This window comes from Colletotrichum karsti, assembly GCF_011947395.1.
Source record: "Colletotrichum karsti strain CkLH20 chromosome Unknown Scaffold18, whole genome shotgun sequence".
NCBI classification, from domain to species: Eukaryota; Fungi; Ascomycota; class Sordariomycetes; order Glomerellales; family Glomerellaceae; genus Colletotrichum; species Colletotrichum karsti.
In genome coordinates, this window is record NW_024065918.1 from 91,152 (window position 1) to 111,995 (window position 20,844).

The window sequence follows — 20,844 nt, forward strand, 5'->3', positions numbered from 1 at the left end:
CGTCGGGTTCAGAGATACGCCTTTCTTCATCATGATGGGAGAATTGGTCCCGTCTACACTAACAGGGAAATGAAGCGTGACAATAGCTTGGTTGGGCGAACGTCCAACGTACTTGGGTTCAGACCATGTGACTACGCATCCATGCCCGGCCGAACTCTGTCTCCGGGAGACACACACACGTGTGTAGCGGCAAACGAACACCCCCCCCCCCAGCGAGAGGAAACGAGGGAAATTTTGCTCAGTGCGAATCATTCTTCCTACCTACCTACAACGCGAAGGATGAAGTGGAAAACTCTAGAAAATGTGATATCTGACGGAAAACCCTTGCCCGTTGCAACCCGAAAGGACCCAAGGGGCCGGGATGCCGAAGGAACCGGCGGTCGGGGTTGGTTTTCTCTCTTCTGCTTTGGGTTTTTCTTTTTCGGCTTTGGCTTTGGGCTCCTCGACAAAAGAACCAATCCCTCCCCCCTCCACCTGGGAACGGATACAGACAAGATCGGTGCGGTCTTTGGGGGTATGATTCGCGAGGGCCAGGGGTTTTGAGGGTAGGGCTTCGAGCGGTCTTGGCTTTGGGCGGAGACCGGTGACGAGGTGGATTGTTGATTGCAATGTTTGAAGCAGCGCGGCAGGAAGATGTTGCTCGTCGCGTTTCTGCTGCGAAGGCTTCTTGTCTCATTCGCGAGGTCGATGATCACGCGTGATCAGCGATACGGGGCCTTGATGACAGACAGCTGGATGATTAGAGGCGACCGATGGAAAGGAGAGAGATGACTGTTGGTTTTTCAACCACCCGCGGCATGGCACTGGCATTGCCTCGTCGAATGCATAGATGCCAAACAGCGCCATCGAATCATGTATCAAAACAATGATAGAGGTCGCAAGCCGAGAGCGTGGCGTGCTCATAGATTGCTCCGATGAGACTTGAAAGCGTCAAAGACGCTCACGCCCTTCAGCACATCCTCCTTGACCTTATCATCCGCAGCAGTCAGTTTCGGCAGGAGCTCCAACACCTGGTCGATCTTATCTCGAGGAATGACAACAACACCGTTGACCGGGTCAGCAAAGACGAGGTCGCCGGGATTGACGACTGTGCCATCCACGGTAATGGGTACCTGGACTGCCCACGGCGTGCTGTCCGCCCCGGCTCCAACAGTGGACAGGCCTCGCGACCAGATCTGCAGTGTTTTAGCCACCGTTGGATCAAGAAACGACATGAATCAACTCACGGGCAGGCCCGTACTGGTCAGTTCGTCCAGGTCCCTTGCGCGACCCACGACCACCACCGCCTTGGCTTGGCGGACCTTCATCCGGACGGCCATGATACCCCCGCAGACAGCGTTCTTTTGGCCATCGGGCTGCCTAATGATCACGACACTTCCTGGTTGGGTTATGTCTGCCCAGTGGGTGTCTTTGGGGATGTTGGTGGGAGGCGAGTCCAGCTTCTCGCCTTTCCGGGCAAACAGGATTGTGGACGCCGGTGCTATGGTAACGGAAGCGTTTGCAGGGTTTGGTTGGCCCAGAAGCTGGAGGTCGGGTATGAAGCCCCCTCCGGAGACTTTGAGCTTGACGAGGGCATCTGATATGTCACAGGCGGTGAATTTCTGGAGAGCTGCAATGCGGGCATCTTCCGCAGTGGCCATTGTGGCGTAAAGCAGCGAATGGGCGACTTAAGATGACAATTTGAGGCAAGAAGCTGAGGACACGGCAGTTTTGGGCTCAGCTGATTGCACGATGCCAGAATCCTGTGGTCAATTTGGAGAGGGGGATGCAACAGAGGATTCAAGCAACCTCAAGCAACGACGAACGGCGTCGAGGATAAGGTAGACGTTGATTGCGGCCGGGGTCTCGGGGATCCTCGCTCGGGAGCCGCCGAGGCAAAAACCGTCCAATCAGACAACGTCCCAGAAGCAAGTGCGGGCTTGCTGGAATGCAGGCTCGAGGCTTATGTGTGGTGGGGAGCAGGAGCAGCAGAACCAGCAGCGTGAAGGCACATGGAGAAGCGACGTCTTGGAATGCGGTGCGCTCTTGGCGGCTGCGCGGCCTTCAAGGTGCCTTGTGTGCAATTATTCCCTGCAGGCGCGTTGGTCGTTGCAGCAGCGTTGGCTCGTTGAAGGCGGCCGAGAGGGGGCAGCACGCCGAATACTCCATTGATGATGCGAAAGCTGCGATACCGGTCCCCGATGCATTTGAACGTGTGGCAGCCCGTCAACCGGGTCTAAGGAACATGCCGGAACATAGTCCGGAACGGCATACCGTACTATGTAGCTGGACGCGGGCGCAAGGTAAGACCCTGGAGTTGGGGTGCAGTTACGGTGTTCTCGGACTCGAGCCAACAGATATCGCTGTTTCGTTATTGGCGGATTATATCCGAAAAGCAGCATGTCTCGTGTGTTGGGCAGTTGCTGGCGCGGGCGTCGAAAGGTCGGAGAGGATTCATGGTGTAAGTGTGGCGTGGTGGATGTTTTCAATCCGACTATCGCGGATAAGACTTTGAGAGCCACGGCGGGTGGGCGAAAGTTGTTGGAAGAAATCGAATTGGATTTTCTGTGCGCTCGCTTCTCATGCAGGTGGCTGCGCCGCACGAGATTTTGTAGGAAACATGTTGGGACCCGAGTAAGCAAACAGGGAATGAGCCAAGGTCAACGACTCGATGGCTTGGTAGCGTAGGCTTCAAAATGGGCCATTGCAAGCGTCCGTGATGGGGATCATGGATAGGACGTGGATGCGGATGGGGGCACTCGACAAGGACAGTGTCTCCGGGGGGCGCGTTCCTGTTCCTGTTCCTGTTCCTGTTCTTGTGGGTGCCCCGGTGCGTGAATGAGGGCAGACGATCCGGACCGGCGGTCAGAGACGCATAGACGGATGATCCTCCATGATTTGACGAATGGAAGGTTTGGCAGGTCGAGCATGGTATCCGCCGGTTCATGTATCCGTAGTCCGTCCGTACCTGTGAGGTGTTAGAATCATTTTCTAGTTGTAGGTGCCGCTGCGGCTGGATGGAGACGGCGCTGTAGCATACCATACGTGAACATGCATCTACCGTCGCCGACAGGAGTTTGTCGCTTGGTGTGCGAGAGCCGAGCCGAGCTGGAGTTGACGGGAGTTGGTGGTCAGCCCTCAATCTGCTGCCGCTGTTGAATGGTGAATTGGGAGAGATATCCGTACTGTAAGGTAGTTCTTGACATGCAAGGCGAGAGAAGCGAAGGTGACACGAGGATGGGCATGTCCAATTGGAAGGCCCAAGTCATATCGAACCTCACATGATGATGAATCGAGGTAGGAGCAGCTCCACAGAGCACTGCAGGCGAAATCTAAGATGCTGGATGTTGTGACACGGAAGGCGCGACGGGCAGAACTGAGGTGAGGTGAGTGCTTTCCCAGACCGGAGGTGGCTGCATAGAGGCCGGGGCAGGTGCCGGTCACCGAGGAGGCAGGTAGTAAGTATCTTTCTTCTTCGTTCCTTCCTTCTTGCTATTTTCACGTTGCCTTTCCTCAGGCACCAGGTGGAGAGTTAGGCAGGTACTTTTATCTCATTTGGAGGAAGGAAGGAAGGAAGGATGGAAAGAAGCATCGATGCTTCATGGAAGATGGAATGTGCCAGTCGAGGTTCACTGCTACATCAACATGAGGCATCAAGCAGAAAACAAAAAAGAATCTATCCGTGCGCCGCTTGACCGAGATCTCAAATGTGATGCGATGACTGCGACATCAACTCACCGGCCCTGCAATCGAAAAATTCCCCTCTCCCAACGTCCGGTTCGCATCGCTCTCGACTGCTTTCCATCATTGGCAATGCAACACTGGCCTCAAAAACTGGCCGTACCCCTCACCAACCACCACCAATCGCGCATCGACGAGAGATACCGAGTTGGCAGCGACCACAACGACAACGACAAGACAACGACATGGACATGACACGGGTCTCTCATCACTGGCTGGCTCCATTCCCAGTCCATCCATCTCCATCCCCTCCACTCGTCCAGACCCCCAGACTCAGAGATCTCCGTTTATTGCCGGGTTCCAGGCGGGACACGGCCACTTGCCAGGGACATGGGCCAGGGATGTCTCGGACATGGGCCAGGGATGTCTCGGACAGCCATGTCGCCGAACCAAAAAGACCGCCTTGGGCCGTCGACGATGATGGCACGGAATACACACTACAGACTACAGATACGTACAACTGGACAATCACAACACGATGGATCTGTCCCGATGCCATATGTCAAGGAATGTCCCGTCCCGCTGAAGATCATCTCCGTGTCTGACAGCAAAACACTGGACGAAGCTAGCCTGAAGAAAGCCCGCCGATTTTCAAAGCTGAAGACCACTACAAAGTACGGGGATTCGAATTTGCGAGTCATTCCGCAGGACTCCCCGCGGCGCAGTGTATTTCTTCTTCCCAAACACGCAAAATAACTTGACAACTCTTGGATCTGCCCGCTTGAGACACCTCAACGCCACGCCGTCCGTCGATTGGGCCTTTGACTGCCAGAACCTCAGAGCAATGCCCAATATCGGCTTCCTCCTGGCGTCTTGGTCTACGTTCCCTCGCGGCTGAAGCTGCGCTGCCAACCTCTCACCAATACCACAGCTCCCAACGCCTTCAGGCACCAAGACACCACGTCCCTGGATTCATATTCGCGGCCGCAGTCTCGGCGATTCCACAGACATCATGATTCACTGCCATTCTCGGAAACCCGACAAGACAAGCTAGAATGCCGACGTCTTGGCGCGAACCCGGAGGCAACCACACTCAATGTTATCTGTCATTGCTGTCACGGGTCGCAGTCGCAGTCGCGGTGAAGTGCGGCTCACCGAACCAATCCAGTGGCAGTGGCCGTGGCCGTGGCCAGCGGCGACACCAACGCAATGCGATGCGGAGTGCACATGACGGATCCCCCTCGCAGGCTTTGTTTCAAGACGAGGGTTCCTGGCTTGAGTTGGGTGCAAAAAGATCGGCGCGTCCATCCCGAGGTCCCTGGCGCGCAGCGCAGGGCATCGCGCCTATGAGATACTGGATACTCGAAGGCGAGTCTGCCACTGCAGGACGAGTCTTGGAGATCCCGCCTTCACGTCCATGTCCAAGTCAAGTCATGACGCCGTCCTCGGTCCTTAGTCACGACTTATTACCACGGCAGGCAGTCGACATGGACATGGCTCCCCGGGAGAAGGGATGGGGCAACTTGAGCACCTTTTCCATAACTGCGCCGCCTGGCGGGTTGATACGCTCGAATCCAGATCAATTCCAGACCCTGGCCGGCTTCCATTGGCCGGCTGCAGGGACGACGTTGAAGCTCCGCATCCAACTCACCAAATTTGCATTAACGGAGGACGTGGGACGTTCTGGCTATGCGCGCTTTGCATTTGGAGACTTGAAGTTGCAGTTGCGGTTGCATTTGGAGAAGCGCACAGGCGTGCAATCCGTGTGTCTTTTGCTTTTGCATCTGCAGCGGTTGCTGGTCGCACACAACCGACCCAGCGAACCCCGGCCAAGCGCCCGCTCATTCGTCCAGATTATCTGGGCTGCAGCAGTTCTGACCAGCAGGGCCCATGTCGCTGGCACCTCGTCCACACCTGCTGCAGCTGCTGGACGAACGAGAAGGATTCTATTCGCACGGATACCAGGCTCTCCATCATTCTTCATCTGAGGGAAAAGGTTGGGCCCTGGAGGGAACAATTAGCAGTGCATATTTGCCTTGCCGCCACGACGGGAGTTCAGGACACTGGATCACGGAAGAAGGAGCCTCGGACGGACGTACGGGAGAAGCAACAAGCTTGAAGCAAACGAAATCATGAAATAAACATCAAACACATGTTATCAAACAAACAATTGCGCAAACCGTCATCGATCGACGTCGTCGTCCCCTGGCTGAACCGGCCAATAGCCGTCAGAGTCAAACCCAAGAACCGAGAAGCAGAGGCATTAGTTCCAGACAACTGAGCCATCAAGACAAACAGATTCAGCCAGACAAAAGACAGTCATCTCACTAAACGCGCCCTCCGTTCCTATTGGATCCGCTGTTCGACTCTAGTCCGTCACTCCGTCCACGCACCGTACCAGAAGTACCTCACCTGGCTCTTTCTTCTCTCCCTCTCTCTCACCTGGGGAGCCCGTCACCTCACCTTGTCGACCTTATCCGCATACCTCACACGCCCATCTCACCTCAGGTTGATGAACTCCTTCGACTTCCAACTCCAACTGCCTGCGCGCCTCGCCATCCCATCCCACGGTCATCACACCATTGTCGGTACCTCCCCCACCTCTATTACCTACGCATCCGAACTTCCCCAGCCACCGTCGGCTTACTAGCAAGCTCTGGGTTCTGGACTGTTCTCGTCCCGTTGGCCGTTTACACGCACGCTTTTGGGGTACTTGTCGGTACGGATACAGCACTCCTGCTGCGTAGTCGGCCTCGTCCAACTTCAACTCTGACTGGCTCGACGTACCGCGACGACTGCGTACGGCACACGCAACTAACCCTGTCGGTCCTTAACCCTACCATACCTTACTTTTCAACCTTGCCTTGCCTTCTTTATCCGCAGCTACCTTACCTACCTGACGCTATCGACCGGCCTCTGCTTCCTCCCTCCTTTCGATTCCCCCGTCGCCTCGACCAAGAGCTGTATCAGAGACCCAAGGGCCCTTCAACACCATCCATCCGCCAACGCCGCCGACGCCCCTCCGCCGCTGCCCAGAACGCGACAACCACGCCCACTACCTTACCTAGGTACCTCCCCTGTGCCTCAGGGATCCACCCCACCACAAGCATCCAGATCTCCGAAGCTTCTCTGCAAGCCCTGCCGCTACCGACCACGCCCACTCCCACGCAACCCTCAACTCGCTGCTGAGACGAACTAGGAAGCTCTGCGCTGCAGCTGCGAAGGCCGTTCCCTTCAAAATGTCAATAAAGTACGTCCCTCCTGGTTCGAATCTTCTCTATCTGCCTCTGCCTCTGCTTCTGCTTCCCCCTTCAACCTCCCATCATCCCACGCCGTCCTAGCCCCATCACCACGCCGGCATCCCGGTCAGAGTCCGTGGCAGTACCCCGCCGTCGACCACCTTCTCTCCTCGCTCTTCCACCCCACAAGGACCCCGTCCGCCATGACGGACCAGTATCTGCAAGAGCAACATGCCCTTACCATTGCCCGCACCGTCCAGAGAGAACGAGAGCTCGCCCAAGCCCGGCTGGATTCTGACCATGGCGATAGTTGGGTCATGATCACCCAAACGGGTGAAATCAACCCTTTGCCTCAGGAGCATATCAGACACAGGTCCAACGCGAGGGTCGGTCTCGAGCTGTCCGTCCCCAAGTCGTTGCAGCAAGGCCGGACGCCATTCACGCGCAAGAGCGACAGTGGCACGGTATACATAACGACGCAACGAGTACGCGCGGCTCTCCCATCCCAAGACATGGCGCTGGCTGACGATGCTCTCTCCAGGTCATCTACATTCCCGCAAAGCCAACCCCCGAGTTCAAATCGTTTCATGCGCCCATCCTAAGCTGCGTAGACACGTTTGTGGGCACGCCATTCTTCGCCGCGTGGTACTGGCTCGCCACCGTCGTGCCCGTTCCTGGAGGCGGCGTGCCTGCCGACGTTCCGAGGGTCGAACTGAAGCTCACTTTCAAGGAGGGGGGACACAACGAGTTCATGCAGAGATTCGGGGAACTCAAGGAACGGCTGGAGCATGTGCGGCGACTACAGCAGGAGACGGGACAGCTGGTCAACATTCCGGACGAGCCGCTGCCGGCGTACGAGGCAACGGAGGGCGGTGGTGCGGCAGCACCGGCGACCCTCGCTCCGCAAGAGACGATCAGTCGGTCAGCAAGCTCTGGCAGCCAGAACAGACGGCCGGACGAGCCGCCACCGGGTTACGACGAGGCGCAGGCGCAGACACTCAGCATGCGACTGGAAGACCACATCCGCGAGGAATCAGATAGATCATAACGGGGACCAGTCCGTCACGGCTCACGACTAACGCTTTGCATCGATACCTTGCAGCATTTCACTCCCTACACATTTGTACTTTTGATAGCATCTATACCAGCGGCGGCGGACCTGCGTTTCTTAACGAACATCCAAGTAGAGAATGATAAGGATGTTACGACGGAAAGGGTGTTCAAGGTCACCTTGCTGTATGAGTGGTGGAGGACGACCTCCGCGAGCTGCCTTTTACCAGCGGATTTGTACGCAAGCACACGCGACCATACAAGTGACACTTTTGTATTCCACATATAGCGTTGCACGTTATTTTCATGTGATGGTGACGATAGCTTGGAGCTTTGAACTTGCGCCAAACGGGATAGGAAAAAAAAAAAGACGGCGCAATGATGAAGTGCGACAAAGCTGGTGGCAGCTGGCGAATGCGTTGTGGCGGGTGACTTGGACGTGGCTGCGCTCTGCTTAGTCATTCTCGAGCGAGCCATTCCGCCGCAGCCAATCAAAATCGACCAATTGGGAATAACTTACGAGCCGATTCAGACACCCAGTTTTCGTCCTCAACCTGCCGAAAGCTCCCGACCACCTTTTCCATCACCGTATCTACGACGACATCACGTCAAGCAATTGAGTGAGCCACACAACCTCCGCCACAATGGGTTTCTGGGACACGATTACCGACCTGGCTGAGGCCGCCATGCCGTGGGCCACCGTCGAGGCCGAGGCCCCTGCCGCCGAGGACAAGGTGAGAGACGAGCTTTCTGCGCAATTTGTTGCAACGGTCAGAGGTTGCCGGGCGCCTCCCGCGGCGCCGGGTCTCCTCAATGACGGTTTTTCGCAAAATTCCTGGGGCTTCTGGGGCCATCGAGAAGCTGTCGGACATGTGCTAACCAGGTTCCGCAGGAGGAGAGCCCCGCCGAGGAGAGCAAGGAGGAGGAAGAGGAGGAGGAAGAAGAGGAGGAGGAGGAGGAAGACGAGGAAGAGCTCGTCGACCCCAAGGAGAAGCTCGAGGAAGGTCGGTTTTGCCCCCTTCGTCTTTTCGATCGATACATCGCGACACTCGGCCGATGACGCGCACATGAGCAATTTTATATGCGTGCTACGGAGCCGGAGCGGACGTCACCGGACAACCGCGGAAGCGGGAGGACACACGTGAGGATATCGATCAAGTCCATGCTGACGATCTCCCACAGAGTGCAAGGAGTCCAAGGCTTGCGCACCGGCCAAGCACCACTACGACGAGTGCGTCGAGCGCGTCACCGCGGCCGCCGACTCCGAGGAGGGTGCCAAGGAGGACTGCGTCGAGGAGTGTAAGTTGCCAAAACAGCAATCATGTCGGCATCTTGCCGGACAAGATGGGTATAATTATCCTGTCGAGGCCACTGCTGACATCCGCCCAGTCTTCCACCTCGCCCACTGCGCCACCGCGTGCGCCGCCCCTAAGCTCTGGGCCCAGCTCAAGTAAACGTGCCGCCCTCCTCCTCAACCACGATAATACGCGAAGCGTGGGCGGACGGTTTCACCTGTCAATGATATACGACAACGAATCGGAACGGCATCGGCATTAGAATCTTTTTTAGAAAGTTGTGGGGCCGCGCGAAAAGAGAAGAAACGCAATGCCGAGACGAGACGATCCCGTCTAGCAGCAAAGCTCAAACTCGTTGATCCCCCTCTTACCGGGCGGAATCGACACACTTGTACCGCAAATGATGATACGTCAGGCTTGGTCCACGGCTCTGTTACGGGCCTGGCCGGGTTCGACGTGGCATCGACACATTTGTCTTTTGTACCATAGGCATCGCCCGCAATAGATTCCTCTTGATTTACTACGCGGCTGCATCGTTATCGAATGGGCTCGCCGACCAGGAATGGTGCCGAGGCTCGCGTTGAGCCATACGTGCTGGGATGGCAGATCGCAGCTGGAGTTTTGAGAACTGACTGACTTACATAGGCACAGCTAGGACACAGGTTCGCCTCACGAGTCTAATCGCTCCAGGGTCGTCTTAGGGCTGTTCAAAGCAGATCAGCAGTGAACGGAGCTTCGATTGGCCTGTCGTAGGAAACGTCAGAATTCTCTGAGGGACTTGCCAGCGGGAGTCCAAGTGGCGCGATGAAGGGCCAGAGAATGGAGCTGGATGCAGGATATATGCTCCTGTGCGGCGAAGCGACCGACCGCTAGATCCTGCTGGGAAACGAGTTCTTCATCGTCGAGTGCGCAGCAGTCATGAAGCTCAAGAAGGCTCTTTTCCGACAGCACTTTGAACATTCACATTGGCCTTTGGACACCATCAGCAACACCTCCTGCACATCATTTCTCGGTGGCATATCAAGCAACGCTGATCCCGGGCTCGACCAAAAAAGAAGTTCGGATGGGGTTGCCGTTCCCTGTGAATGAGCGGCCGGGTTTAGATTCCCCAATGCGATGCAATCGGCCGAGAGGCGGTCCAATCACGCCTCGGTCACCAGGTGCCCTTTTCGTCCCCGCACGCTGGTCAAGTGGTTTAGACCCGATTAGGTCGAGCAATTCTCGGTTCCAGCCAACAAATGGCCTGCCTTTTCTGCGACACCACACCAGCAAGCAAACTCATCTCCCTCGGCTCTGGATGAGGGTACGGATATCTGCAGGGTCGGAATTGCACGACGTGACATGTGCGCAGGTATTACCTTATCGAGTCCGAAGAAGATTCATGGAAAGAATTGGGTTCGAGGCTCGTTCGTTGGTGTTTATGCGACGGTTCGTTGACCGGCCAGATGGTGTGTGTTCCTCGCATTAACCGGTTCGGTTCCCCTCCGTTCATGTCACCAACTCTAACGCGACATCAGTTGGATTACTAGCGCTGACTGAACTCTCGCTTCGCCCTGGATCTAAGTAAGCATGGAATGAGAAGACGCGAGGTGGATTAACGCTAGGTCCCCTCCCCCTTCGACTGTCCAACATGAAGCACGCGCGGCCGGGGAGCTCAGCCGGAAGAGTGGGCGGGACGAGTGTGGTCTGGTCATCACTCAATTCCCAGCGTCCATCAGTTCCAGACTTTTTCGCTTTTCGTGGGTGGGATTTCCGTTGACCCAGCTACTTTTATACGTAGAGGTATCATACAATTAATGACAAAACACCTCATAAATCTCTCAGTACTTAGAAAGCTATAGCTATATTCCGTCTCGTAAGGTTCGCAATCGCAAGCCATAATAACCTTAATAGCCATAAAGAGATTTCAGATAACCCTGGGAGTCTTGATCATGAGTGGGTAGGATTTCGTTACCATCGGCTAAGGTATGCAGCATTTACCATATCTCCCAATTGTCCAAAAAGAGAATGCAACACCAACAAAAGCACCATGCAACGACAGGGCCTTTCGTCCCCTCCTCACCCTGCCCCCGGTCACGTCCATTCAGCCCTTTGGTATATCACCCGACCCGATCCCCCAAGTCCCTTTCCTTCGTCCTCTTGGCCTTCGGCTTCTCCCATCCCCAAATCGTCGGGACCATCCGTCCCACGACAGACAGACACAACACTACCAGACGGACAGACTCTGAGACGCCCGAGACAAGCAAGCCTTCGCCAGGACTCCCCGCCAAGACAAAGCTAGGATCTCCCGCGCCCGCTAATCCACACGCCCACGCCACCCCTGTCCGTGGTGACCTCTCTCTCAAAAATGCCCTTCTCCCGCCGTCCCAAGACCCCAGAGGTCTCACACGACCTCAGCAACGACAACGACAACACGGCCGCGGCAATCACCACCCACGACAGCAACAACTCCTCGACAGACGCCGCCGCCGAAAAGAAGACGGCCGCCATGCCGTCCCACAACGGCTTCGGCAAGCTCGGCGACGACGAGCACGACCTGCACGCCCGGAACGGCGCGCCCACGGCGGCGCGGGGCGTCGCGGCCGACGGCGAGGACGACGACGACGACAACAACAGCGTCCTCGAGGGCACCGCCACCGAGTACCGCACCTACAAGCGCCGCTGGTTCGGGCTGGCCCAGTTGACGCTGCTCAACATCATCGTGTCGTGGGATGTGAGTTGTTTTCTCTTTTTTCCTGCTGTCTCGGACGGATCGGGACTTCCCTTCGTCAGCAGTGTAATTCGTGTCTCGCTGCAAGCCACATCTACAATCTGCACATCAGGCGACGAATGACATATCACCACCACCACCGCATACATATCTACATACAAAATCACAAGAGAAAGACTGACACTCCCACCAGTGGCTCACCTTCGCCCCCGTAGCCTCGAATGCGGCGACCTACTTCTCCGTCTCCGAGTCCGCCATCAACTGGCTCTCCACGTCCTTCCTCTTCGCCTTCGTCGCCATCTTCCCCCTGACCATCAAGATCCTCCACAAGGGTCCCAAACCCTCCTTCATGACCGCCGCCGCCCTCATCCTCGTCGGCAACTGGGTCCGCTACGCCGGCGCCCACTCCCGGTCCGGCGGCAACTACGGCGTCGTCATGTTCGGCCAGATCCTCACCGGCCTCGCCCAGCCCTTCGTCCTCGCCGCCCCGACACGCTACTCGGACCTCTGGTTCACCAACCGCGGCCGCGTCGCCGCCACCGCCCTCACCTCCCTCGCCAACCCCCTCGGCGCCGCCCTCGGCCAGCTCATCGTCCCCTTCTGGGTCGCCTCCCCGGCCGACGTCTCCTCCGGCGTCCTCTGGGTCTCCGTCATCTCGACCGTCGCCTCCCTCCCGGCCTTCTTCATCCCCGCCCGCCCCCCGTCCCCCGTCGCCCCCTCCTCCCAGACCCTCAAGCTCGGCATCAGGGACTCGTTCCGCCTCATCTCCCGCTCCCTCGAGCTCTGGCTCGTCCTCGTCCCCTACGCCTTCTACGTCGGCTTCTTCAACTCCATCTCCTCCCTCCTCAACCAGATGATGAACCCCTACGGCTTCTCCGACGAGGAGGCCGGCATCGCCGGCGCCCTCCTCATCGTCGTCGGCCTCGTCGCCTCCGCCATCACCTCCCCGATCCTCGACCGCACAAAGGCCTTCCTCCTCGCCATCAAGACCGCCGTCCCCGTCATCGGGATCTGTTACCTCGTCTTCGTCTGGATGCCCGAGACGCGCAACATCGCGGGGCCCTACGTCGTCCTCGCCATCCTCGGCGCGTCCTCCTTCTCCCTCGTCCCCGTCGCCCTCGAGCTGCTCATCGAGCTGAGCCACCCCATCAGCCCGGAAGTCACGAGCACCATTGCCTGGGCCGGCGGCCAGCTCCTCGGCGCCATCTTCATCATCATCTCGGACGCGCTGCAGGCCGGCGACACGGCCGACCCGCCCAGGAACATGAAGAACGCGCTCGTCTTCCAGGCCGTCGTCGCGCTGGTCATCGTGCCGCTGCCGCTGTTCCTGGGCCTGTTCGGCAGGGGTGACAGGGTGAGCCTGCGGCGTGTCAGGTCCGACGAGGCGGGGCAGCGGGCGGCGTAGGTGGTGGAATGTGAATTAGTATTATTACTTGTAATTTCTTAGATACCATTTTTATTTTTTATTCACACCGCAAAACGCCTTCATGCCTTGCCGTTCACGTGCGTCGTGCCCCCGCGAATGTCGAGGAACTCCTCCCACTGCCTCCTCAGCCGCTCCATCTCCGCCCACACTGTGCACCCCAGCTCCTCGAACTCCACGAGCTGGTCCGGCGTGAGGTCCCTCGCCGCCGGGTGCCGGCCCACGGCTTTCCTCAGGACACCCGTCGCCGGGTCCCTCGCGAGGCTCTCCCGGTCCTCGACGGCGCCCTCCCACCCCCACCCCTCGACCTCGGTCTTCTTCACCTCGGCGCGGCCCGTGACGCTGGCCGCGCTGCCCCACTTGATCTTCTCGGCGTCCAGCTCCTTGAGCGTCTCGTCGTCCTGCAGGGTGATCCACACGGGGGCGACGGCGCCGCCGTACCAGGTGACGGGGTGCCAGGGGGAGCCGAGCCAGCGGGCGAGGTAGAGCGCGAACTTGTAAGCCCAGAAGAGGATGAAGGGGAAGGGGACGGGGAAGAGGTTCGACGCGACGACGCCGGGGTGGGTCAAGTAGAAAGAGGGACGAACTGGGAGTCTGCGCGCCGTGTCCTCCTCCTCGGGCGTGAAGTAGCTCTGGGAGATGCGCTGCGTGCTGGGGAGGTGGGAGGTCAGGGCCAGGATGTCCGTGAGCCGCTTGGAGCTCTCGTACGGGCCCTCCGTCTCGACGCCCTGGAAATCATCCAGGCGGAAGTGCCGGGCCAGCGGCTCGATGCTGCTCGTCCAGACGACCCTGCCCGGGGTCTCATCCGGCGAGGCTCTGCTCAACAGGGGAAGTAGCTCGTGTGCAAAAACATAGTGGCCAAAGACGTTCGCGCAAAAGACTTCCCCGAGGACGGGGCTGGAAGGCTTGGTATCGTAAGCGGAGGCGTGGGCTAGGGGGTTATCGGGGGATTCGTTAGGTACCAGGTCGGAGCGGACGGGTCGCTGGTTCAGGACGGCGCCGGGTCGGGCGAGCTTGAAGCTGGGCCACGTGAGGACGGGGAGGAGGCCCTTTGTGAAGAGGGAGGTGAAGAGGCCGGCCCAGTCGAGGCCGGTCCAGCCGCCGAAGCCGGCGTTGAAGATGATGCTGTCGAGGCGGGGGATTCGGCGGGGGTACGCGTTCGGGTCGGTCGGGTCGGTGATGTGGCCCGCGACGAGGGTGGTGGCGCAGGCGTAGATGGAGGGGAGGTCGCAGAGGTCGAGCTGGAGGGAGAGGAGGTGGACGCGGGAGGTGGTGTCGTCGGGGTGGTAGTCGGGCCCGGCGCGGGAGCGGAGGGAGGTGGATGTCGTCGCCGTGCGGTCGAGGTGGAGTTTGAGGGAGGAGATTGTTTCGCGGGACTTGCGGACGGAGCGGGTTGTCGGGATGAGGATCAGGTGGGAGGTTAGGGAGCGTGTGGAGAGGAAGTCGTCGATGAGGCGTTCGCAGATTCCGAGGCCGACGCCGCTGTAGTCCTGTTAGCTGTGATAATTACGAGGAAGAACAGAAGCAGACGATACCTGTTTGCGCCGGTGACGAGCACGAAGAGCTGGTCGCGGGGAGGGACCCTGTCCCAAGGAGCGGCGATCATGATGGTCTCACTGGTTCAATTGGCGATGGCTTGCTGGAAACGAGTGGGGAAAATGCCTGTCAGAGTCAAAGAACGGGAGGAGAAGAAGAAGAAGGAGGGAGTGTAGGAGAATGGTGAACCGTGGACGTCACGGTGCGTCGTGGGGTGTTTGGCGGTGAGACTGGTCTTATCACAGACCCGACGCTTCACAATAAATTTCGGACGGGGCCCCTAGGGGAGGAGCTACCTCAGGAGCAAGCACTTTAAGGTTGCTACCCTTTTAGGAAATCGCGGCGACGGCCAATGCGGACCCGCGGAAACCTCCGCCCCATCCCCGGTCCACGTCTTTTGACATCCGCGAGAACCGGCGTTCCGCGTATGGATGTTTGTCAAACGGCGAGCCGGGTGAGACGACTTCCGCGTGGTTCGAGGGGGCGCAGTACCTTAGTACAACACCAACGCCGCTCGGGACAGTGGCTTCCACATGGTGTCATCTGTTGGTGAAGGATTCTGGGCTCCTGGGTTAGCTGAAAGACATGATGGAATTCGGTTTTAGGCGAATCGGTACCTGTCAGATTACGTGCAGATCGATCGACGGCAGGATTTGATTGGTTAATTGAGCGTCAAATCGGGTCCGAAAGAGCCGAATACTAAGAGGGACCCGAATACGGATTCGAGACGCGACGGTTTGGTGGTGGTAACCAGGTATCTTAAGTTGTCTAGAGATAGAGCAGCAAATGAAATTTTGTTCTGGTCACGTTGCGAGCTTTGGGCCATGACACCAAACGGTGTGAATTGATTATTCGAGTCAAATCCCCGCGTCAGGTCCACCAAGGACCTGAATTTCAGACTGAAGAGGTCAAAACTAGCTTTGAATTTGGATTCCAATATGGTTACACTCACTCCCGCGCCTCCCTACCTACGAACACAATATTTCAACGGAATGGAGGAAAGGCCTGCCAATGGCTCCTACGCTTTTCGTCGATACTCTAAGTTGTCCGGTATGCAAACCCGTCTTTCCAGTACTCATACAGAGATTTCGCATAAGTACCCAGTCCTCGCGCATCGCGGCCTTATAAATGTCCTGCTCTAGGTTGGTCTTTTCCACCAAATAAAACTTGAAATTCGCGTTTAGACCAGTCCAGCAAAACATGATAAAGTGATCGGCTTTGCCCAATAGATGGGGTTTCTTAAATTCGACGAAGGCCGCGAAGTCATAGAGTTTCATACTACTGAGCCCGTAGCTCACAGCATTCCACTCTTCCATGGGCATAGCCTTAACGAGGTCAACACCACATCCCAATTTGAACTCAATTGTAAGAGGGCGCCTCAGACCAACCGCCTGGGATGTGTGAGTGGCGTCGACATGTTTCTTGATGAAGTATGATTTCTTGATTTTCTTCGGCATCGAAATTCTGTCAGACAATTCTTCCCTCGCCATTCTGGCAGTCGATTTCCATAGCTCGTTGCTGCTCATAAGACTGGTCGTGTATCCTCTGGCGAACACACACTCCTCGTGGGTACCAGAATATGGTACGAGAATGATTCCGAGGTCATCTTGAGAAGCCTGTTCGACTTGGCGGCACCCAAGGCTCAAGAAATAGCAGTGCAGCGTCGCAAAGCGAGTGTGAGTCCTCAGCTGGATGCTCTCGGCGGTTATTCGGAGTCCCTTGTTCGTCATGACAAACTTGAAGCTACTGTTAACTTCGCTGACATATTGCAAGACAAGTTCTCCGCGCATATAATGCCTACTCAACGTACCTCGGGGTTCGTATCTATGCCTCGGCTCCATTTTAGATCTTTTGAGTTCTTGAACTCATCCGGTGAAGTGGCCAAAATTCCTCGGTGTTGGGGGGCATCTAGCGCATGATCGAAGGGGGCGCCTGTGTCATATGTCCAAGCAAACAAGGTGAGATCGTTCGTCTCTTTGACGATTTCCTCCTGGAGACGTATGAAGGCACGATCTCCTTCCCCGTAAAGCAAAGGCATATTTACCCCGAATAGACCCAGAAGACTGTAGGAACGATCCTCGTCTCTAGTCGTTTCCCGTGCAGATGCCCAAGACATGCGAACCGCCACGGGGAATTCATCGAGTTGTTGTCGAATTCCAAAGCCGTCTGGAAACAAATGACTAAGAACTTTTTCGCTAATCCCAGTCCGTCGATGTATAACCTTGGAAAAGCTTGCGCGCGATCCGATTCGATTCCAGCTGGAGTTGAAGAACCATACTTGAACCGGGGCAATGAGCTCCTGCAGTGTCCAACCTCGAGTGAACCACAAAGATCTCTCTAGGGGGGCACTATCGTCCACATCGGATAGATAGGCATAGCAGACGTCAGACCTGGCGTACCAGTTGAACATGGAGTTGATCGCCTCAGTCAACTCGCTAAAGTCCTGTTTATTGATACAGCAGGTGTCGACCCAGACATATTCAAGCCTTTGGACAAGTGCGAGCTCGCACGTCTTGCGGATCTTGGCCCAGCCGCGCTTTTGCGACCTGACCTCTTCGTCGAGAAGGTCTTGGTAGGTGACTTCTTCTTCCTCCCATCTGTGCGATAGAATGGCATATTTTGGGATTTTGGAACCGAAGAATTCCTCGATTTTGAGGGTTTTGGCATTGAGGAGCTTCATTCTGGCAACGACGGGCAGGGGTGATGGTTGGAGTTATGCTGAGGCGAAGGTTTTAAGACGATGGTGAGAACGAGTAAGCAGAATGATTGAAGCTATGCTGAAGCGATGTGTTTCGGACGAGGGCGGATGCGAGAATACTTCTACACAAGAAGCATTTGAGGCCAGATGGATTTCCGCGGGGTTTATGTCGAGGGGAAGTCAGCCTGATCCCAGATCGAATGAGCGAGAAAGCTGAAAATCGTTGCTGACACAAGGCAGCATTCAGGCTCGCGTCGTCGGCCTATGGGGGCGCGGCTTTCACAAGTCATCCAGCATGTGTTGGGCCAATGATGTAGCGCTACGCGACACCCATACGCAGGCGATGATCTAGACTCTACATGTTGCTTTTGGTACAAATACCTGATAACAATGGTGTTGGGTCCAATGTCAAAGTGCGAATTGCCTTGAGTGAGAAACTTGAAGTGGTATTATATAATTATGAAACGCTACGTTAAGTAAGTACTGCCTCTCCTCAACCCCTCAAGACCATCTACGCGGCCTTGCAAAGACGACCATCGCTCTTGACAGTCCAGTCATCGCTGCCAACACCCGTGAGGGCGTAGAAAGTGCTGCAAGGGTCGTAGATCTTCTTGATGGCCTTGAGCTTGGCGTAGTTGCCGCCGTAGAAGACGCTCTGCCAGTCGGCCTCGTTGCGGTCGGCCTCGTTGAGGTACGCGCCGCCGCCGGGGTTGAGCTTCTCCAGGATGGGGATGATGGTGTTGGTGACGGTGGTCTGGCCGGAGGTGAGGGTGGAGAAGTCGGCGCGGTCGTAGGGACTAAGGGTTAGTTAGTGAGTGGTCTTATGGAACAGATGTGTTGTTTGAGGGGCAAGACTCACGTTCCGACGACGGCGGAGAAGAGGGCCGTACGCCAGTCGGGGTTCACGGCGTTGGGAATGGCACCGGAGGGGCGGGCGACGTTGATGGTGAGACCGGAGACGATACCGCCGGCGCTGAGGATGGATGCAAGGCCGTCGACGAGAGCGGTAGCGGAGGCATCATCGGCAACAAGAGTGCGGGGCATGAGACGGCCACCGACGTTGAACTCCGTGACGGCGGGCTCGGGGTTCATGTCGTTGTAGCTGTCCAGGTACGTGGCGTACTGGCCGATGTGGTAGTCTATTCGCGTTAGTTCATCCTGTCTCAAGCACATGTGATAACAAACTCACCATAAGTAATACCAGCAGCATCGAGGGCATCAAGAGTGGGCTGGAGCAGAGCCTGGAGCTCCTCCTTCTTCAATCCAGGGGCAGTGGTGGGCTGCATCAGGAAGACACCAGGGCTCATGAGCCAGATGCTGACAGCGCCGGCATCAACAATGCTGGGAAGAGTCTTGAGGTAGCTCTTGACAGCGCCGTAGAAGACCTCATCGGTGACACCGGTGTTGGTGAAAGTGAGGTTGGCGGAGGAGGTGATCATGTCAGGGTAGGCCTTGACAGTCATGGACAGAACAGCGGCGTAGACACCACCACCGCCACCGGACAGAGCCCAGTAGAGGTCGGAGTAGGCAGTGGGAGTCGCAACGATGGTCTGGCCTCCAGAAGTAACAACCTCCCACTCCAGGACCTGGTCGGCACCAAGACCGTACTTGGAGACCAAAGGTCCGTGGCCACCACCCTGGGTGTAGCCTCCCGCGAGTCCAACAGTCGGGCTGTTACCGCCGACGACGACGAGTCCCTGGGCGTGAGCAGCAGCCTGGGCCTCGCCGGCTTGCACACCGGCACCGACCTTGACCGCCTTTCCGGTGTAAGCGGCAGACTTGTAGTCAAGGACCTTAATGTCCTTGAGGTGGTGAGTCCACAGCGCCAGAGCACCCGCGCCGGTGGACTTGCCAAGGTAGTCGTGGCCGGTGTTGCGGATAACCAGACGGATGTTGTTCTCCTGGGCGAACTTGATAGTGGCGCTGTAGTCGGCGGCGCTGGCGGCCTTGACGGCGTACTGGACGTAGGTTCCGATGATGCAGCGGTCCGAGGGCTGGAGGAAGGGGTCGCAGCTCTGGTTGGCGAAGAAGGCGGCCATGACGGACGACGAGGTCTGGATGTGCGTCTCGGAGCTGGCCCAGGCGGACTTGAGCGCGGTGCACTTGGCCTCGTCGTAGGCGCCGAAGGAGCTGTCGTGGCAGACGGCGCCGATCGGGACGGTGGCGACGAGGCGGCCGCCGACGGTCGAGTTGAAGGCGTCCCACTCCGCGGCCGTGGGCCAGCAGTCTTCGCCGGGGAAGCAGCGGCAGGTCGAGTCCCTCTCGGCGAGGTCGTTGCCGAAGGAGCCGCCGGGCTTTCCGACGGAGACGGCGGAGACGATCGCCGGAGCGAGGGTGAGGAGGTTAAGGAATGACACCATCTTGACTTGACTGGGAGAACCGCCGGGAGAAGGGGAAGGGTAGCGAGAGACTGAGGCGAGGGAGGTGAGGAAGGGAAAACTTCACGATGCAACTCTAGGCTTCACGCTGCATATTTAAGAAGGCACCTCCGACGAACTTCGCATGCCAACTGGAAATGAGATCCCGACCTGACCGGGAGACTCAGACGATGGTTTGATTAGCACCCATGCCAATATTGACTGGCAGTGTAGTTATGGCCCACGACTCCAACGCACTCTCGATGGTTTTGTGGAAAGAAACTTTTAAGCTATTGGAAAGAAAGGGTCCAACCCGGCATTCTCCTGACTCTTCACCCTGCGAACTCGTACGAAATATTGGCCGCAACGGGGCCGAAAGCCGCGTGGCATTGCTGGATGCCAGCCAAGTTGTAAGTGATCGGTCGGTCGGCAGCGCGTTGACCTTCTCCCATGGCCGAGGAGAGGAAGAAGTGGACGAGGGGGGAGTATTCCAACCTGCAATCTGCCGTATGGGAAAGCCGGCGCGGGATTCTGCCTAGATGCGGAGACTCACGGACGGTGCGTGTACTATGCAGGTGAAGACGGTCCCCAAGAGCTCATGTGAGCTAATATAGGCAGGTAACATCGCAGCAACCCTCTTTAGGGATCGTCCCTGACACGCGTGTTGTGGGAGATGCAAGGATGGCTACGTTACCCGTCGAGTTGACGACGGAGACACTAACATGGTTGGTGGGCTGCCAAGGTCCTCAGCTGTAGGCCGGCCCTGCTCTCACAAATGATAGAATGCTTGTCAACGGTTCATCCAAAAGCAAGTGTGTGTGTGCGATTGTGTGGGTGGTTGTTTGGAGGTATCCGTAGACATGGTTGTCTGCAGTT

At 57.2% G+C, this 20,844-nt stretch overlaps 6 protein-coding genes across 6 annotated transcripts; 3 read left to right on the top strand and 3 right to left on the bottom strand.

Annotated features, from left to right (window-relative positions):
• Nucleotides 1–899: 899 nt before the first annotated feature.
• Nucleotides 900–1,640, bottom strand: CkaCkLH20_06124 (DlpA domain-containing protein; the record flags this gene model as incomplete). The annotated part of the gene is made up of 2 exons (XM_038888841.1): nucleotides 900–1,175; nucleotides 1,227–1,640. The coding sequence occupies 2 exons, from the start codon at nucleotides 1,638–1,640 to the stop codon at nucleotides 900–902; spliced, it is 690 nt and encodes a 229-aa protein (XP_038745642.1).
• A 5,462-nt stretch (nucleotides 1,641–7,102) lies between these two features.
• Nucleotides 7,103–7,947, top strand: CkaCkLH20_06125 (WW-domain ligand protein; the record flags this gene model as incomplete). Its single annotated transcript, XM_038888842.1, has 2 exons — nucleotides 7,103–7,384; nucleotides 7,441–7,947. The coding sequence occupies 2 exons, from the start codon at nucleotides 7,103–7,105 to the stop codon at nucleotides 7,945–7,947; spliced, it is 789 nt and encodes a 262-aa protein (XP_038745643.1).
• Nucleotides 7,948–8,593: 646 nt separating this feature from the next.
• CkaCkLH20_06126 (uncharacterized protein) lies at nucleotides 8,594–9,403 on the top strand (the record flags this gene model as incomplete). Its single annotated transcript, XM_038888843.1, has 4 exons — nucleotides 8,594–8,683; nucleotides 8,842–8,953; nucleotides 9,132–9,248; nucleotides 9,339–9,403. The coding sequence occupies 4 exons, from the start codon at nucleotides 8,594–8,596 to the stop codon at nucleotides 9,401–9,403; spliced, it is 384 nt and encodes a 127-aa protein (XP_038745644.1).
• Nucleotides 9,404–11,591: 2,188 nt separating this feature from the next.
• CkaCkLH20_06127 (uncharacterized protein) lies at nucleotides 11,592–13,359 on the top strand (the record flags this gene model as incomplete). The annotated part of the gene is made up of 2 exons (XM_038888844.1): nucleotides 11,592–11,957; nucleotides 12,148–13,359. The coding sequence occupies 2 exons, from the start codon at nucleotides 11,592–11,594 to the stop codon at nucleotides 13,357–13,359; spliced, it is 1,578 nt and encodes a 525-aa protein (XP_038745645.1).
• An 80-nt stretch (nucleotides 13,360–13,439) lies between these two features.
• On the bottom strand, nucleotides 13,440–17,593 carry CkaCkLH20_06128 (3-ketosteroid reductase; the record flags this gene model as incomplete). Its single annotated transcript, XM_038888845.1, has 3 exons — nucleotides 13,440–14,859; nucleotides 14,913–14,993; nucleotides 17,313–17,593. The coding sequence occupies 3 exons, from the start codon at nucleotides 17,591–17,593 to the stop codon at nucleotides 13,440–13,442; spliced, it is 1,782 nt and encodes a 593-aa protein (XP_038745646.1).
• A 529-nt stretch (nucleotides 17,594–18,122) lies between these two features.
• On the bottom strand, nucleotides 18,123–19,971 carry CkaCkLH20_06129 (FAD binding domain-containing protein; the record flags this gene model as incomplete). The annotated part of the gene is made up of 3 exons (XM_038888846.1): nucleotides 18,123–18,408; nucleotides 18,471–18,750; nucleotides 18,801–19,971. The coding sequence occupies 3 exons, from the start codon at nucleotides 19,969–19,971 to the stop codon at nucleotides 18,123–18,125; spliced, it is 1,737 nt and encodes a 578-aa protein (XP_038745647.1).
• Nucleotides 19,972–20,844: the final 873 nt, after the last annotated feature.